Source organism: Eptatretus burgeri, chromosome 15 (genome assembly GCF_056783735.1).
Source record: "Eptatretus burgeri isolate ZD-2024b chromosome 15, Ebu_testis_v1, whole genome shotgun sequence".
Classification (NCBI taxonomy): domain Eukaryota; kingdom Metazoa; phylum Chordata; class Myxini; order Myxiniformes; family Myxinidae; genus Eptatretus; species Eptatretus burgeri.
The window spans coordinates 24,826,777-24,844,576 of record NC_140975.1 but is presented as its reverse complement, the minus strand read 5'-3'; the positions used below and the strand labels follow the sequence as shown (position 1 = coordinate 24,844,576).

General features: G+C 50.9%; 1 protein-coding gene across 1 annotated transcript in view; it reads left to right on the top strand.

The window, feature by feature from the left end:
• The window catches only part of LOC147011762 (uncharacterized), a 98,900-nt gene extending 81,100 nt beyond the window's left edge, over nt 1-17,800 (top strand). The window contains 3 exon segments of the mRNA XM_085858556.1: nt 7,284-7,328; nt 16,983-17,510; nt 17,513-17,800. Of these exon segments, the coding sequence (XP_085714682.1) occupies nt 7,284-7,328; nt 16,983-17,510; nt 17,513-17,566 (627 nt within the window). The 3' untranslated portion in view covers nt 17,567-17,800.

Below are 17,800 nucleotides of genomic sequence, written 5' to 3'. Positions count from 1 at the left end.
CCACGCAGGGCCGCCGTGAGTTGTGCCACACCCTGCACCTCGTTCCAGCCATTGCTTCTGGCAACACACTGGAACTGGGCCATGTACACCCTCAAGTCCGTCTTGCCATCGTACGGGGGTAGTGGCACCCTCGGTCCTTTCGAGGTCCCCCCTCCAGTTCCCCAGGGACTCCTGGAGGGGTGTACCTCCCCATTCCCAACGGTTCCTCACTCCCGCAGGGTCCGAGCCATTTGCCCGGGGGTTCTACCACCCCTGTCCATGTCTGTCCGTGCCCTGCGTCATCCCGCTTACTCCCCCAAGCCATTGGACTCGCACTCTGCACACCCACCGGAACAGTCATACTGGGTACCCCCCTTAGGCCAAAAGACCCCGCGGCCTCTACCCTCCCCAAGCTTGGCATGCTCACCCCCGCATCGGGCAAGCCTCCTCCTCCGCCCTGTGACACCGGCCCCACCTGGGCACGATCTGCCTCGAGGGAGTATATCCTCTCCCCCTGTTCCCGAAGGAGGTCACCCTGCCTCTCACACCGGGCCTCCACACATTCCGTCGGTCTCCTCTCCATTTCCTCTATTTTCCCCTTTATTACTTCATTTAATTCCTCCCCTGTCGTCCCTAACGATAGTTCCCCGACTTTCTCTCTTATTTGCTCCACTTCCCCTTTTACCTGTGTCACCACCTTATTTGTCTTGGATATTTTCTCCCCCGTTGTCCGAAACTGCTCTTCCGTCTCGCCCCTGTGTTCTTCTATTCGTTTCCCCAGTTCCTCTGTCTTTTCTCTGGCTTTCCGCTCCATTTCATTAATTACTTCCTCATGTCTCTTTCTACATTCCTCCCCCACGGCCTTTAATCCTTTCTGTGTCTCCACTTTTACCTCCTTTCGCAGGTCTTCAACTCTCTTCGTCATGTCTTTGTCTTTCCTCACAGTCCTTCTTCACGACTCCCAATCCGTTTTAATTCCTCTATCGCCGTCGTGTTCTTCCCTACTTCCTCCTTTATTTGGTCTTGTCCCTTTTTTACTTCTCCCATTCCTTTTCCTACTTTGTCTATCTTTCCCACCACAGTCTTTATTTCGTTTGCCCTCTCTTTTTTGCTCTCTTCCATTGCGACCCCCACTCCTTTTACTTTCTCTTTTAACCAGGTCACCTCTGCTCGTATCGTGTCGACTTCCTTTTTCATTTCGTTTTTTTAGTTCGTCCAAGCTTCCTTTTAGGCTCATTCCCATGTTCTGCGTCTCACCCCGCATTTCTCTCATTTCTTCCTTCATACCGTTTTTTATTTCGTTCATTTGTTGCATCATCCGCATCAACATTTCCCCCACTCTGTTGATTTCAGCTGACTCCGACGAAGCTGAATCGCCTCGGTCGGTCGTGGTTTCACTGGGGGGCCGGGGAGGGAACTTGACGGAGGTGGGGAGGGGGGGGTATCATACACAGCGGCCGCTGCCGCGCCCATTTCGGGCTCTGGGTTCGGTTGGGGGAGTTCTTGTTCCTGCACAACCAACATTTCCTGCTCGGGGTCTCCATCCTGGGCCATGGATTCTTACAATTCTACATCCATTTCTACTACCCCCGGCTCCCGCTCGCCTTGAGACGCCAGCTTATTTCTCGTAAGGGGTTTAATTTGGCCTGCTCGTAATTTGGAGGGAATCGGGGGTCGCTCCTCTCACCCCTGGACCGATTCCCCGTGAATTTAGCTTGGAGGCGGGAGGGATTCGAATCCCACTCCTGACAGTGTTGCGAAGAGGGGGATGGGTTCGTATCCCACTCCTGACACCAGTGTTGCGAATTCGCACCCGCCGGCTTGCGGATGGCCACGTGACTCGAATCGCGGCACGTCGCCCACCAGACGGACAATTCAGTCGTGACCCTCTCGGACCAACGCCGGGAGCTAGTCACGGGTGGGGGTTGAACCTCACCACGATCGTGCCAATTGCCCACCCGCGCAGGATAGGGTCGCTCGCCAAATTTGATCTACCAAAGTACCTGCGCGAATGGTCGACCGGGCGATCGCACCTCGCCGCAGGTCGACTCCGGACATGGGCCGCTTGGGCGGCCCGTTCCGTGCTATCGGGATAACCGAGCGGTGTTATCACCGACCTGGACGGTTCAGATTAATTACCGGGCGTATTAAGCCCACGACGAACCCTTTACGTGAAGCAGGATGGAGGGTCAATAAAGAAAAGACGAAGCGAAACGGGAAAACAGTTCACACAATGCACATTTATTACGTGACACATGGAAAGCACACATATACAGCCAAACAGTCAAAATGCACACATAGCAGTTAAAACAAAAGAAACAATGATGCAGAGTTACTACCGAATACGCGTACACACGGCAACACTTATACAGTTCTACTTTACAGACGGCGCCAACACACATTTACTCAAAAGCAAAGGAAAGAAGCCACCCTCATAGACCCTCAGGCCTGGAGGCCAATATGTGCGCGTGACCTGGAGGAGCGGCCAGGTCCGCGAGACCGGGGGGGGGGTCCTACCCGCGTTCTCGTGACGCGTTGGCGGACGAGCCGCAGATGTGGCCGCGTGGCTGTGCCCCGACTCTGTTCTCCTTGGCGGGTTTCGTTGGCACGACGTTTGGAGTGGGGTGGGAACGGGGCCCCCTTTTTGCACTATCTCAGCGCGGGGGAAAGGGGGAATTGTTGATGCCCTGGGGGAGAAGAATGGCTGGCTGGCTTGGGTCCCACGACGAGCGATCTCACACCGCGACCTCGTCGCCCTTCTCGCCTCGGACCCGAGCTCCTTTGCCTCTTCCCGCAACTCTCCTCAGCCGACTGCAGAACCCAACTCGCTGCCACACCGATGACTCGATTCACTCTGCCCTGCCGACACACACTGCTACTGCCACAATTCGCCTTGCGCTCGCCGTTTTATAGGTCGGCAAGAGAAAACAATATGCAAATATCCGGATCAGGATGACCTCGGGGGCGGAGCCACGCTCGCCCATTGGACGGAGGAAAAGTGGGCGTGAACCTCCCCTGATCCTAGAATTTGCATACATCGATTTCACACAGACGCGCCTGGAGGCGAGGCCAAGCCGCTCCGCGCTTGCTAATTGGACAGATCATAAGTGGGCGTGTAGTGTTCCTGATCCGAATTCTCCCTCGGAAAGGCCGCTATTTGCGCTCGCGGCTCGGTGCGTATCGCTGAACGAGCCCAAGACAGCCCGGCGCTCAGTGTTCACAGGTGGTGCGGGAATGGCCGTAGAAGGAGAGAGGTGAGGGTGATGGAGGGTTTATCGGTGGTGGTTTGATGGTTATGTGCCGTTTGGGAATGACGGTGATGCGATGTTTGCGGGATTGAGTTGTGAAGGTAAAGGTCGTGGCTGTTGGCGTTGTTGTTGTCTGAGGGTTGGAGCGTGGTTGTAGTTGGTGACGATGGCTGGCGTGGTGGTTAAGGTGGTTGTTGTGTGATGGCGGTTGAGACGTGGTTGGTTCAAAATAAAGACAGAACAGAAAAACGGCTATCTCAAAGCGTCGCAGCCCAAATGAATCACATAAATTCCCTCAAGACAACGGATTTGGGGCTAACTACACATGTACTTAGAGATATCTCACCTACGGGGCCCTTCATGGTGTAATGTGAATTTCCACAGCCGTTACAGTACTGTACAATGGGTGTTTACAATTTGTTGCACTAGTTGACAATCGCTACGACACATTTTACTTTATTACACGCCAACTTCTTCATCCCATTGGATTCTAAGCAATTATCCTTTGTAAACGACCAGTGTAATCTTAATTCGACCTTGTTTTCTAGCTTTAATCATGAAATTCATTTTAGGGTCCATTTATCAGAGCAAGCATGAAGCAGATTGGTCAAATATTTTGAGCTATGGTGTTCTTCACTATTCAAAAAGCATTTTTAGATCCTCATGGAGGATCTCCAAGTCTTACTCACATTGTTGATCTTGTGGACTTTTTTGTTTCACAGCCTACAGTTTTCATCGAAACTTCCTGAAACTTGGCGTATATATGTAAAAATACTCTGCGCAGACAGTAACGATTTCCGATTTTGAAAATTCCTCCGAGAAAAAAAAGTTATGACGTCAAAATATCTCCGCTAATAGAAATCACATAAAAAATTATCTCAAACTCGGCAAGCTTTTTGAATTCTGTTTGTGGGAATCGAACAAGGTATTAGCAGAAATGATATACCGCACATATGATGCATCACTATGACGTCGTATCAATTTTTATGACATCATTCCTATTTTTTGATATTTTTGTTTTTTTGTTTCATTTGTTTCACAGCCTACAGTTTTCATCGAAACTTCTAGAAACTTGGCATATATATTGTTACGGCTGTGGAAATTCACAGAGTACCATATAGGTCCTTAGATCAGTTATGTCGATAAGTCTGTGTTCAAATCGATTTCCCCACCGATGTCTTAAGGGAATTATCCATGGAACCGAGCTGTGATCTTTGAGGTAGCCGTTTTTCTTTTACTTTCGTTATTTTGGACCAACCGCATTTCAACCACAACAACCACCTTCTCCACAACACCAACCGCATTTCAACCACAACAACCGCCTTCACACAACCAACTTCTCCACAACGCCAACCACAACCACCTTCTTCACAACGCCAACCACAGCCACCATCTCCTAAACCACATCTCCCCCAATAACCAAACAACATCGCTTCACCTTCAACTCCGCAAACGCCGCCATCTTTGCGCCAGCCACGGCGAGTTCCCAGCGAGCAGCGCCGCTGCAAACAAACGCGGGGGTTTCCTCGATGTGCAGGGCCGGTGATCTCCACAACGTCCGCCCTCCTTTGTGGGCGCCAGCGACGGTGATTTCAACCACGTCCGCTCGCTCCGAGCTTTGCCTCGGAATTCGGATCAGGAGATTGAGGGGGGCGGAGCCAGTGGGGGTCAGAGGTGAAAGAGCGGAGATCAAACCTCGCCTCACGAACCCTATAAAAAAGCACGCAGAGCGCCAAGTGAGTCAGTCGATCTGGGTTTGGAGTGGTGTGAAGAGCAAGTTTCGAGTCCAGTGGAGGTCCGGGTTCACAGAGGAGACGGAGCTGGGAGCGCAGCCAGGCCAGCCGTGCAGAACTGCGCGTTCGTGTGTGGGATGTGGGGAGAGCCGGAGAGAGGTCTGCTGCCAGCACCGAACGGTCCGAGGTGATCGGGCTTCGGGACAGTCCGAGCGGCGCTGAGGGACGGACGGGCTCTTAAAGAGAGCATCAACTCTAAGAGAGCAAAAGACCCGTTCGTTCCTCTGAGGCGTTGCAGGCTGGGCCCGAATCACCAGGCCGACAGACGAGGCCTGGGCCGGACCGCGGTCACGACAGCTGCCGTGAGGACGGGATGTCGCGGGTCGCCCCAGCGAGGCACCACGAAGGTGAAGGTAACCAGCCTGGCCTCGCGGAGCTTCTGCGGTCATCACAGCTCCGTGAAATAAAGACCCAAGAGGTCAAGTCTACCCCTCGTCTTTCCTGGGGTTTTTCTTTGTTTCGTTTGAATGAACGTTGTGGCGCCATGTCTTTCGGTAGAACTGTATAAGTATACGTAATTAATAGAACGGTGGTAGTTCTTTTTCTTGCTCGTGTCTTGTCCCTACCCCCATTCATCACGTGCTTGTACATTGCATTGCTTTTGTTTGCCTCGCCTGATTGCATACATGACTGCATATGTGTTGTGTGTGCAAATAAATGTGCTTGTGTGAACGTTAACCCGTTCGTCGCGTCCTTTTCCTGCATTGAACTGCCGTATTGAGTTCGGGATAATAGCTGGCTTTTTAATAGCCGATAAATAGAATCTGATCCAACGGGGCTTTCGCGATATTACCCCGCTCGGTTATCCCAAAATGAAGCGAGCTGCTTAAGCAGCTCGTTTCAAGCGGGCCCCGTTGAGGTACAGTCTCTCGGTAGTCTGCCCGCGCGATTAATTAGGTATACAGACAATTCGGCGATTGACCTGTAGCGCGGGTAGAGTGTTGACTAGGCTGTGGTGTGCATCCAAAACACACCCGTAGCGGGATTCTGGCGTTTGATCCGGAAGGCTGCGACTAGATTGTCCGTTCGGTGGGCGAGAGCGGCCGCCATTGGCTAGAAGCGGTCGTCCGCACGCCGGCGGGCGGAAATCTACAACAACATGGAAAAATATCCTGCGCAGACAGTAACCATCTCCGATTTTGAAAATTCCTCCTAGAAAAAAAGTTATGATATCAAAATATCTCCACTAATGGAAATCGCCTAAAAAATTATTTCAAACTAGGCAAGCTTTTTGAATTCTGCTTGTGGGAATCGAACAGGGCATTAGCAGAGATGAACCAGAGAGGGAGCACTCGGTAGAGTGCAAAACCTCCGCCGCCTATACTGCTAGGTCACTCAAGTGAACCTGATATCCTATTCATTCAATTTGACGTCAACAGTGCTCAGAGTTATAGTTTGCAACTTTCCCTTTTACTTTTAACTTTTACATACTCAATTCATTCGTACTCACTACTCAATTCGTACTCCACATACTCAATTCATTCTCTAAAAAAAAATTGTTGGAGAAAAAAAAACAAATTTTCTGTTTTGTTTTCTCTAACAATTTTTTTTTTTGGGGGGGGGGGGTTGGAAATCACTTAAAACATGTAGAAATGCAAAAACAAAAATTCAAATATTTTTTCAAAATGGCCGCCATAGCGGCCATATTGGACTTTGGGCCAAGTCCAAAATCTAATGGCATGATCCTTGGACCATACCTAATCCCCCCCACCAAGTTTCGTCGAAATCCGTCGAGGAATTTTTCCGTAATACTGTTCACAAACAGACAGGTGAAAACATTAACCTCCATCCATCTTCGATGGCGGAGGTTAATTACCGCACATGTGATACATCACTATGACGTCATATCAATTTTTATGACGTCATTCCTATTTTTTGACTTTTTGTTTCACAACACAGAGTTTTCATCGGATCTTCGTGAAACTTGCCATGTATATGCAGAAAGCCCACGCGCAGGCAGTAACCATCTCCGATTTTGGAAATTCTTCCTAGAAAAAAAGTTGACGTCATAATATCGCCACTAATGGAAATCACCTATACCATTATCTCCGAAACTAGGCAAGCTGTTTGAATTTTGTTTGCGGGAATCAAGCCGGGCATTAGCACAGATAATTTATCGCAAACCTGATACATCACAATGACGTCCTATTCGTTTTTATGACGTCATCATTAAGAGGACGAGGATCTTAGCTCATTTGAGCTTGTTTTTTTAATGTTTCCAATGGTTGATTGTCATGATGCATTTTGTCTGCTTTTTCTGCAGACAACTCAACAGGAGGCTTTGACCGATACTGCCTGTGTCCAAGAGGTAAATTTTTATATTTACTGATCTCCATAGTATAACTTGGAAAGTAAAGTAGTATTGCTTAATTAGAGAGGCCTTTGATCTGTGCATTAATGATGGGGAGAGGGAGTTAGGGTGAGCTGGGCCCAGCCATCTGACTCAGCCAGAATTGGTGTATGTTTTGAAGTAACATAATTGCACTTTACCATGCTGAGATTTGGAGAAAACATTTTCTTATTTTCTGCAGTGTTTCTGTTGACTTTAAAATATAAATCGTATTTTGATGCATTTATCTTGTACCTTCAATGGCTTATTATCCAAAAAATGCGTTGTTTAGATGAGATTTAACAATGACAACTCTTCCGCCATGGCCAACTCTTCCACCAGTTTGTCCAACCGGTCTCATAAATGGACCATCCTCATCCAAAAATGGATCAATCTGGTGAGACTCGGCCCGGGAAATTTGTAATGGGAAAACTCTTGGTCCGAGGTAACCCAGGTCAAAGTTGCTGTCATAAAAAAGTCAGCCTGGTGTTGGCTTAGTGGTTAGGGTGGCGGGCCTGGGATCTTACGGTCCTGAGTTTGAGCCCCGTTATCCGCTGAATTAACACCAGGTGGGGTCGACTCACCCTCTCATCCTTCCGAGGTTGGCGAAATGAGTACCAGTGTACTGGTATAGGGGCACAGCATCAGCGGCATAATCGCGCCCCAACAAAATGATAGTTACCCGGCAGCCAAGCTATCACATGCAAGAAGAAGGCAAAAGTGATAAAGCTTTATCGGGCCACCCTTTTAATTTCTTTTTGTGAGAAGTGAACATATTATTAAGAATTCGCGCCCACCGGCGTGCGATCGGCCGCGTATCTCTAATCGCAACCGCGTCACCCACCGGACGGACAATTCAGTCATGACCCTCCTGGAACTATCGCCAGAAACCAGTCACGGGTGGGGGTTTAACCTCACCACAGCCCAGTCCGCATTCTACCCGTGCGAAATAGGGTCACTCGCCAGATGTCGATATACCTAAGTACTCGCGCAGGTAACCTACCTGGGGGCCGTGCCTCGACACAGGTCGGCTTGGGACACGAACCGCTTCAGCGGTCCATTCCGTTCTAAACGATAACCGAGCGGGTATTATCGCCGACCTCGCCGGATCCGATTCTCTTAAACGGGTGTTTAAAACCCACTAATCATTCCACGATGCAAGATGGCATTTCCAATGGGGGGGAAGAGGACGCAACGAACGGGATACATTTCACACAAGGACATTTATTATTTACACACACATCACAAGCAAGGCAGTCATGCAATGTACAAGCAAGAAACAAAAGCAATACCACCGACTACGAGCAATAATGTACATGCACAGTCACTTAGGCAGGTCTACTTCACAGGACATGGCGCCACCAACACTCGTTCAAAAGCAAGAAATGGCCACCCCCAAAGACGAGGGCGGCAGACAAGGTCCGCGGACCTTTATAACGCGGGACCTGGAGGACCTAATGGGTCCCGCGAGACCGTGGCAGGTTACCTGCCCCCCCCCCTCAGTGGTCGGCTAGTCGCGACGTCCCGCTCCCACGACCGTCAGCGTGGTCGCGCCTGGTTCCGGGCCTCCCACGTGGCCGGCAAGCTCTCTCCCACACTCCTCGTCCGGACGCGCAGGTCCACCACACAGTCGGCACTGCTGCGCCTTCCGTCCGCGTCTCCCACCAACAGGCCGCTCACAGGACCACGAGCGCAGGAAACAAGCAAGGAAGAAGAAGAAGAACTGGACCACCGTGAGACAGGGGCGAGCATGAACCAAGAAGAGGGCCTGAGCCTCACGTGCGGTCCGCCCTTTATAGCGCGGGGCTCCGCCCCTTTCTCGGCTTCACCTTCCTTTGAGAAGCTTCTCGAAAAGGGGCGTTTCTCAACTCCGACCGCCTCACTCCTCGTATCCACCAATCGCAAGCGAACCGCCACGCCCTTCTCGTCACACCAGCCTCGGAGAAAAAAAGGCGGTAAAACCCGCGCGTCATCGCAGTTCTTTCCTTGGCGCCTTTATTTTTTCCTCGGATGGTTTTCGACGCGGAAGGGGTGGTAGCGTGCTCTGTCGGTCCAAAATAACGATGGAGAAAGAAAAACACTATCTCAAAGGGTCGCAGCCCGGTGAACACGAATAATTCCCATTAAACAACGGTGGGGAAATCTAACTGAACACAGACTTATCTATCTTACTGAACTGAGGACCCTTTATGGTGTTCTGCGAATTTCCACAGCCGTAACACTACCCCCTCCCCTTTTTACAGACTCGTCCCGAGTCGTCGAATTTTCGTGTGCCATCATGTGTAGTTTTCCCCTAGTACGATTTACCTTCGGATCCCTGAGTGTGACATTCAAGGTATTCATGTCCCAAAAATAAATAACCTACGGGCTGAGTAACTAACTAAACAAACCCACTCGTACAGATGACTTGTATAAATTGCCAGCGCTAAGACAAACATGCAGGGGGCGCAACTCATTTACAATTACAACCTTAACTTACAAATTTTACACTAAACCATGGCCCAGGATTTATGGACTCTGTGGAGAAAAACAAAAGTCACAGCAGGGAGCCAGGCTGCTCACACGCAGTCTCTGGCTCATGAAACCATGCAGGTGACAGGGAATGTGGCCGGCTGCTCACACGCACTCCAAGGCCTTCCTCTTTGAAATGGACGCAGTGAACACAAGCGGTGCACGGGCTGCACAAATGCAGTCTCCGAGTGCGGCTGCCTTCAGGGCAGTCCCTGCGGCATGCGGATGGTGTTGGCTCAATCAACACAGCAATGAACGGTGGATGGATGGATGGATGAAAACAAACACGGTGCACGGGCCGCCGGTGCAGTCCCGTGTTGCAGCTGCCATCAGGGCAGTCCCTGCAATTTGCGCGATGATCCTGGCACACATGGTAATGAACAGGGGGGGGATGCAAAACAGAACGGGGCAAAATGGACGAGGGCAGCAGGCATGGGGCCAAGGCAAAGGCATGGCAAGGCCGCTGTAGCAAACAGCTGGCAAATGAAGTTGGCCGGCACGGGCCTTGCAGCAAAACAGCCAGCAGATGAAGTGGCTCGCACAGGCCTTGAAGCAAAAGCAGCCAGCAGGTGAAGTGGCCGGCACAGGCCTCGAAGTAATTAGCCGGCATACGATCCGACCGGCACGGGCCTTGCAGCAACAGCCAGCAGATGAACGACTGGCACAGGCCTTGTAGCAAACAGCCAGCAGATGAAGTTGGCCAGCCTTTGCCTTGAAATGGAGGTTGGTGGAGGGAGTGCGGTGGTGATGGCCACTTGGAAGGCAGGCTTGGACCTACCCTACTGTCTCCCTCCCAACCTATCGCCTTTGCCTGTCTCTGTCCATACCCACCCCCTTAATTTGTCAAAGATCAATTTCGCCCCAACTTATGTTTTTTGTTTTTATTTTTACTTCCCCCTCTATAACTCGTCTCCTAACCCCCTTTATCGTCCTTGTTTGGCTAACCTATCGTCTCCTAGCCTACTCCCAACCCCTACGTTCCCTTCCTGGAGGGGAATAAGGAAGAGCTAGCATCCTGTGTCGAGGCCCAATAAAGCCTCAGAATGGCCTCCTCAGACTTCAGCGATCTTCACCCAAAGTGGGTCCAGCGGCCCACAACGAGAGCGAAGGGGTGGATGGTGTGGAGGGGTACACTTCCCTATCTACCCTAACATTTACAGTATTACTACTAAACTACCCGGGGCTTTCCAAAAGTGCCTGTCGCTTAAACTATCAGTTCTAACAACCAAGATTCCCGTCGCCTGGGTTGGTGTCCTCGCAAATTTCGGGCCAAGCCCCCCAATTTTCTTTCCGTGCCCTCACACGGTCTCACGGCTGGGACGCGTGGCTCCCTTGGTTGGAACTACCCTCTGCCGATTCTCCGACGATGGCACCCCCGGGCACTACACTGCCTCCGAGCCCACCAGCTCCCTCAACACCAGGGAGTCCCCTCTCTGGCGACTCCCCCTCGATGCCCACGTGGCGTGTTGGCGCCCCGGGTCCCTTTCTGAGGGTCGCCCGTGCCCAGTACACTGCCCTCGTGGCATATGGCGCCCCGGGCCCCGCATCATGCGGACCACCCATGCCCACGACGCTATCCCGGCCCTCCATGGACCCTTGGCCTACTGCGGCCGACTAGCCGGTGCCCGGGGTACCCACTCAGCGATACTCACCTTTCGCAGCCACGCTCCCAGCCCGTCAACAGGGCTCCTGCACCCCTCCAAATGGGTATCGAGCCAACACTCCCACCAACAGCAAAACGACCTCCATTTTGTAAATGTAACTAACCCACTAACTCACATTACTCTGACCCCAGGGTCCCTTGGGTGGGAATCACTCCTCCCCCCAATCACTCATCGCACCATGCATTCCACATTCACTCCATACACACAGACCCGCTGGCCTCACTCACTCATCAAGTTTCATTTCCATTCCTCTTCTCACATTCCATTCTGCTCAGTAAATCCGCTCATCTACCTCGTGCTCCCTCGTCATCCCTTAAACTACAGCACCTTCCATTTAACACTACGTAGCTAAGCTACGTCCCCACTACACACTCAAAGTCGTCACTGTCTCCAAATCCAAAATAAATCCATTTCTCCCATTCTAAATCTCAACTGGATCCCTCCAACTAATCCATTCCACGGGCCCCATGAGGACTTACCCCTGCCCCATGAAGCCGGTCTAGCTAAGCTAACCCATCCCGCAAACCCTAACTAGTGGTATCCTGTGCCCAAGCCAAGGGGTCTCCCACCCCTTGCCCAGGAATCCTGTATACCCGAAGCGAGGCTTGTTTTTTTTTTTTTTGTTTTTTTTTTAAATAAATGCGCACACCAGCGTGGCAACTCGCAACCAGCGCTCTTTTACTCCCATGACGTCATGGCAGCTGTTCGTGCACCTCGTCCCTCCTTGGACGGTACCATCCGGCAGGGATACCCCTCCTGCTGGATTCCAACCCTACGTGCAGCCATGACGTCACCCTGCGCATTCAAAAGCAAGCCTCACGTTTTGAGGGGTTCCCCACACGAACACATGTGCTCTGCCCGTCGGAGCTTCACACACACGCTCGCGTGGAGAACCCATCCGGTCCAAATCCACATCCAGCCTACCTTCTGTCCGTCCGCGGGATCGGCAAATCCACCGCGTGCGTTTACGGACCGGGTTTCACTCCCGCAGGCGCGCACATGGTGGCCTCGTGCGTTGCACAGCACGGACTCCGCACGCGCTGCCGTGCAAACCCGGAACGGTCCCCAATGCAACTACGGCCGCTACCCGGCCTTTGTCCACCATCAGGCACCGTCTCCGTCATCGCACTCTTGCGCACAAACTCCCACGTGCCACGACGCTTACACACCTTGAGATGGCACTCGCACTCGGGCACGCGGTTGCGTGTTCCCGCATGCCAGCCGCCATCTACCTCACATACAGCGACCTCGCACACAGCCGTTCACTCACGCATGCCATCTCACTCGCACACGTGGTTCCTTTCACACACGGCCTTCCACTCGCCCAGGGGATTTCACTCACACGTCATTCCTTCCACACACGGGGTTTCATTCACACACGGCGTGCTGGGAGGCATGCACGTCGGCTCACTCGCAACCTCGCACACCATTTTCCTCACACACGCGGGTCCTTTCACACAACGCCTTTCACCCACGCTATGCGCGCTTTTCAGCACACATTTCGCCACACTAGTAAACACACACACACACAGGAACATTCACAATGAGTAATCACGTCACCACAAAGGTTCCCGGGGCCTTCAAACCCCCCAAGCTCCGTGTGCACCCATCCACGGCACTCGCCCCCTCTTCCTCGCAAAACTCGACCGGACCCACTTCAAGGGGGCATACTCCCTCCCCTCGTTCCATAACGAGGCCACCCAGCTGCTCGCACCGGGTCACGAGGCATTCCCCGAGCTCCCCCTCATCGTCCTCTACTACCTCCGTGTGTGTGTTCGTTTTTAAGTCCTTTTAATCCACCCTCTATCTCCCGTGTCTCTGGACATTTTATTTCTGTTGTTTCTGCATGTCCATTAGTTCCTGTTTCTTTCTGGCTCCATTTCCCTTCCCACTTGAGTCGTTCTTCCTCTCTGAGCCCCATTTGCTGTTCGTTATCTTTCCGGGGTCTCTGTCTCTGTCTCTGTCTCTGTCTCTGTCTCTGTCTCTGTCTCTGTCTCTGTCTCTGTCTCTGTCTCTGTCTCTGTCTCTCTCTCTTTTCAAACTCGTATTGCTTTTGCTTTCTACCCCACAGTCCATCATGCTCTTCACTCTCCAATTTCATCGTTTCTTTCAATTGGCTGATTTCCTTCTTGTTTCATTCGCTGTTCTTTCTCTATCTCCTGGTACTCCAGCCTTGCCTTTTCTTTCAGTTGATCAACCTCAAATTCATGTTCTTTTTGTTTTCTATCCCACTGTTCCTCTCGTTCTTCCCTCTCCAATCTTTTTGTCTCCTTCAATTGACTGATTTCTCCTTCTTGTTCTTCATCCTTTAATCTGGCCTTGACTTCCAGCTGTTCGATCTGGACAGTGTGATTCCTTAACGTTTCATTCTCCGTTTTCGTTCTTTTATTTCTTCTCTCACCATCCTCAGCTCGTTTTGTAATCCCGTCTCTTTGTTTTGGTGTTTCTGTACCTCAGAAGCTTTCTTTTCTAATTCCTTTCTCATCTCCGCACACTCCAACCTTGCTTTGGCTTCCAACTGTTTGATCTGTACATTGTGTTTCCTCAATGTTTCATTTTCCGTTCTCTTTCTCTCCTCTTTTAACATCCTTAGTTCGTTTTGTAATCCCCACTCTTTGGTTTCGTGTTTCAGTATCTCAGAAGTTTTTTCCAATAGTTCCTCTCCCAATTTGCATGCTTCTTCCCTCCTTTCCGCACAACTTCCCCATGCTTCCCTCCTCGTTTCGTCCATTTTCTTCCCGTATTCCTTTAGTTTTTCCTGCCATTCCTTTTCTTCTTTCATCGTCTTTTCTAGTCTTTCTCTTTTCCGATTGCCTTCTTCTACCTCCTCTTTCAGTTGTTCCAATTCCACATCGTGTTCCCGTTTTTTCCTCTTCCCACCTTGTTTCCCATTCTTCTTCAAAGTTCTCTCTATCCCGGGAATTACTAATTTGCTCTTCCTCTATTCTTTCGTTCAGTTTCCTCTTCTCATTCAAATTCATAGGTACTCAACTCTACTTTCCTCATTTCTCCCTGTAGTTCTTCGAACTGTCTTGACTTTTCCAATGATTCTTCCTTTAGTTGTTTTATTTCCAAATCGTGTTCCTTTTGTTTCTTTTCTCTCTCATTGTCTTGGTGTTCACGTAACTCAGACATTTTTTTTCCATTTTTCCTTTCTCTCTTCATCCCTTTTCCCCCTCATCTCATCATACTCCAACCTTGCTTCTTCTTTCAATTGTTTGATATTCCTGTGCTCTTTCTTTTATCTGTTCGCCTGATCTTACCTCTTCCTTTAGTTTTTTTCATTCCAAATCGTGTTTCCGTTTTTCCTCCCCGAGCTTTGTTTTCCATTCTTCCTCCAATTGTTTCCGAAGCCCACCAATGTCCGCCTGCCTTTGCCTGCCATGACCACGTGGTTTGAAACGGTGTCTGGGAGCACTCGTCTCGTGTCGTGCCGTTCATCGTGCTAAAAATAGCCGCCTGCTCCGTGCTGCGCCGAGGTGCGATCGAGCCACCGTTGTGCGACTCAGAGTTAGTTTGTCGGCATAGTCCATACTCAGTATATGGGGTTGAGCTCCCCCATGGATTATAATTATAAAAAGAACCGTCCCAGGCCATGGATCCACCATGCACCCGTTCGTCTTGAAAAGCCATCTTATTTCGTGGAATTTAATTTAAATCGCCCGAATTTGGTGGGAATCGAGGGTCGCTCCACTCACCGCTGAACAGATTCCCGTCAATTTAGTTTGGAGACGGAAGAGTTTGTTTCCCGCTCGCTGACACCAGTGTTAGGAATTCGCGCCCGCTGGCGTGCGATCGGCCGCGTACCTCGAATCACAACCACGTCGCCCACTGGACGGACAATTCAGTCGTGACCCTCCTGGAACTATCGCCAGAAACCAGTCACGGGTGGGAGTTTAACCTCACCACAGCCCAGTCCGCATTCAACCCGCGCGAAACAGGGTCACTCGCCGGATGTCGATATACCTAAGTACTCACGCGGGTAACTTACCGAGGGGCCGTACCTCGCCGCAGGTCGGCTTGGGACTCGAACTGCTTAAGCGGTCCGTTCTGTTCTAAACGATAACCGAGCGGGTATTAATTGCCGACCGCGCCGGATCCGATTCTTTTAAACGGGTGTTTAAAACCCACTAATCATTCCACGATGCAAGATGGCATTTCCAATGGGGGGGAAAGAGGACGCAACGAACAGGATACATTTCACACAAGGACATTTATTATTTACACACACATCACAAGCAAGGCAGTCATGCAATGTACAAGCAAGAAACAAAAGGAATACCACTGACTACGAGCAATAATGTACATGCACAGTCACTTAGGCAGGTCTACTTCACAGGACACGGCCCCACCAACATTCGTTCAAAAGCAAGAAATGGCCACCCCCAAAGACGAGGGTGGCAGACAGGGTCCGCAGACATTTATAACGCGGGACCTGGAGGACCGACCGGGTCCCGCGTGACCGTGACAGGTTACCTGCCCCCCACCCCGCGGTGGTCGGTGAGTCGCAACGTCCCGCTCCCACGACCGTCAGCGTGGTCGTGCCTGGTTCCGGGCCTCCCACGTGGCCGGCAAGCTCTCTCCAGCGCTCCTCGTCCGGACGCGCAGGTCCACCACAGAGCCGGCACTGCTGCGCCTTCCATCCGCGTCTCCCACCAACAGGCCGCTCACAGGACCACGAGCGCAGGAACCAAGCGAGGAAGAAGAAGAACTGGACCACCGTAAGACAGGGGCGAGCATGAACCAAGAAGAGGGCCTGAGCCTCACGTGCGGTCCGCCCTTTATAGCGCGGGGCTCCGCCCATCGCTCCGCCCCGTTCTCGGCTCCACCTTCCTTCGAGAAGCTTCTCGAAAAGGGGCGTTTCTCAACTCCGACCGCCTCACTCCTCGTATCCACCAATCGCGAGCGAGCCGCCTCGCCCTTCTCGTCACACCAGCCTCGGAGAAAAAAGGCGGTAAAACCCGCGCATCATCGCAGTTTTTTCCTTGGCGCCTTTGTTTGACATTCTCGGACGGTTTTCGACGCAGAAGGGGTGGTTGCGTGCTCTGTCGGTCCAAAATAACGATAGAGAAAGAAAAACACTATCTCAAAGGGTCGCAGCCCGGTGAACATGAATAATTCCCATTAAACAACGGTGGGGAAATCTAACTGAACACAGACTTATCTATCTAACTGAACTAAGGACCCTTTATGGTGTTCTGCGAATTTCCACAGCCGTAACAATATTGTTTCCAGGAAGGCTGTTTCAACTACAGGGCGTTTTATCGGTAGTTTTCAGTCATGGGTAGAAACTTTTCAAAATGAGTTCTCCTTTCATTCCAGCCACATGTCCTCACTCATGGTTTGAGCATTTAGCTGCTGCCAAAGTTTTCAAAGCAAAAGTGGAACCCAGAATCTTGACTGGGATCGCAATGTTTAATGCACTTCTGACTCTTCTCTCTCCCCGACTCGTTCCTAGGTGCAGATGGACAGCGAGTTGTTGGAAGTTGTGCATCAGATCGTGAGCCAAGTGCACCCCGACTCTGCACACCAGATCATCGTGCAGAGTGTTTCTCCTTCTCAGTCCTCGCTCGGTGCACTTTCAGCTTGCAACAGCCTTTCGACTAATGTACACTCATCGATTCCAACGAGTGATGAAGTGGCAACGCCTGGCAGTGATTTGATCATGCCGTTCAAGCCTCAGGAGGTCATCGGAGAAGCGGAGATCGTGGGACGGGAGAATCAAGCAGCCGTGGTGGCACTGCATGGTGCCAACATGGCCGTGATGACGGACACCACTGCAGAAGAGATAATTGTGATATCAAATGACTGCAAAGCAGTGGAAAGACAGGTGAAAGAATCTGGAGGCTTGACTGTGTTGAAGACCAAAGAAGAATCAGGCCTTGCCATATTGGCCGAGGACAAAGCTTCCGCAGAACTTTATGTGGTGGCCCTATGCAGTGATGATGAAAATGCCATTATTGAAAGTCAGAACAACAATGAAGAAAAGATAGAAAGCAAGGCATGAACAAACATGTGATGGAATCTGCAAGAAAAAGATAGATTGAGGACTTGATTTTGCTAATAAGGCAATTTGTTTGTACCGAGACCAAACGATCCATTCGTACCGGCCTATGTTCGATCGAGGAGAAAGTTGGACTTTGATCTCGGCTAAAGCAAATTATGTGTTTACGTTACACCTTTGAGGCATGTAAAAATGTAAATATGTAATGTGAAAATGCCATTGTTTTTTGGGTTTTTTTGCATGTGGAATAGATCTTTCACTCCAGCAAAGAA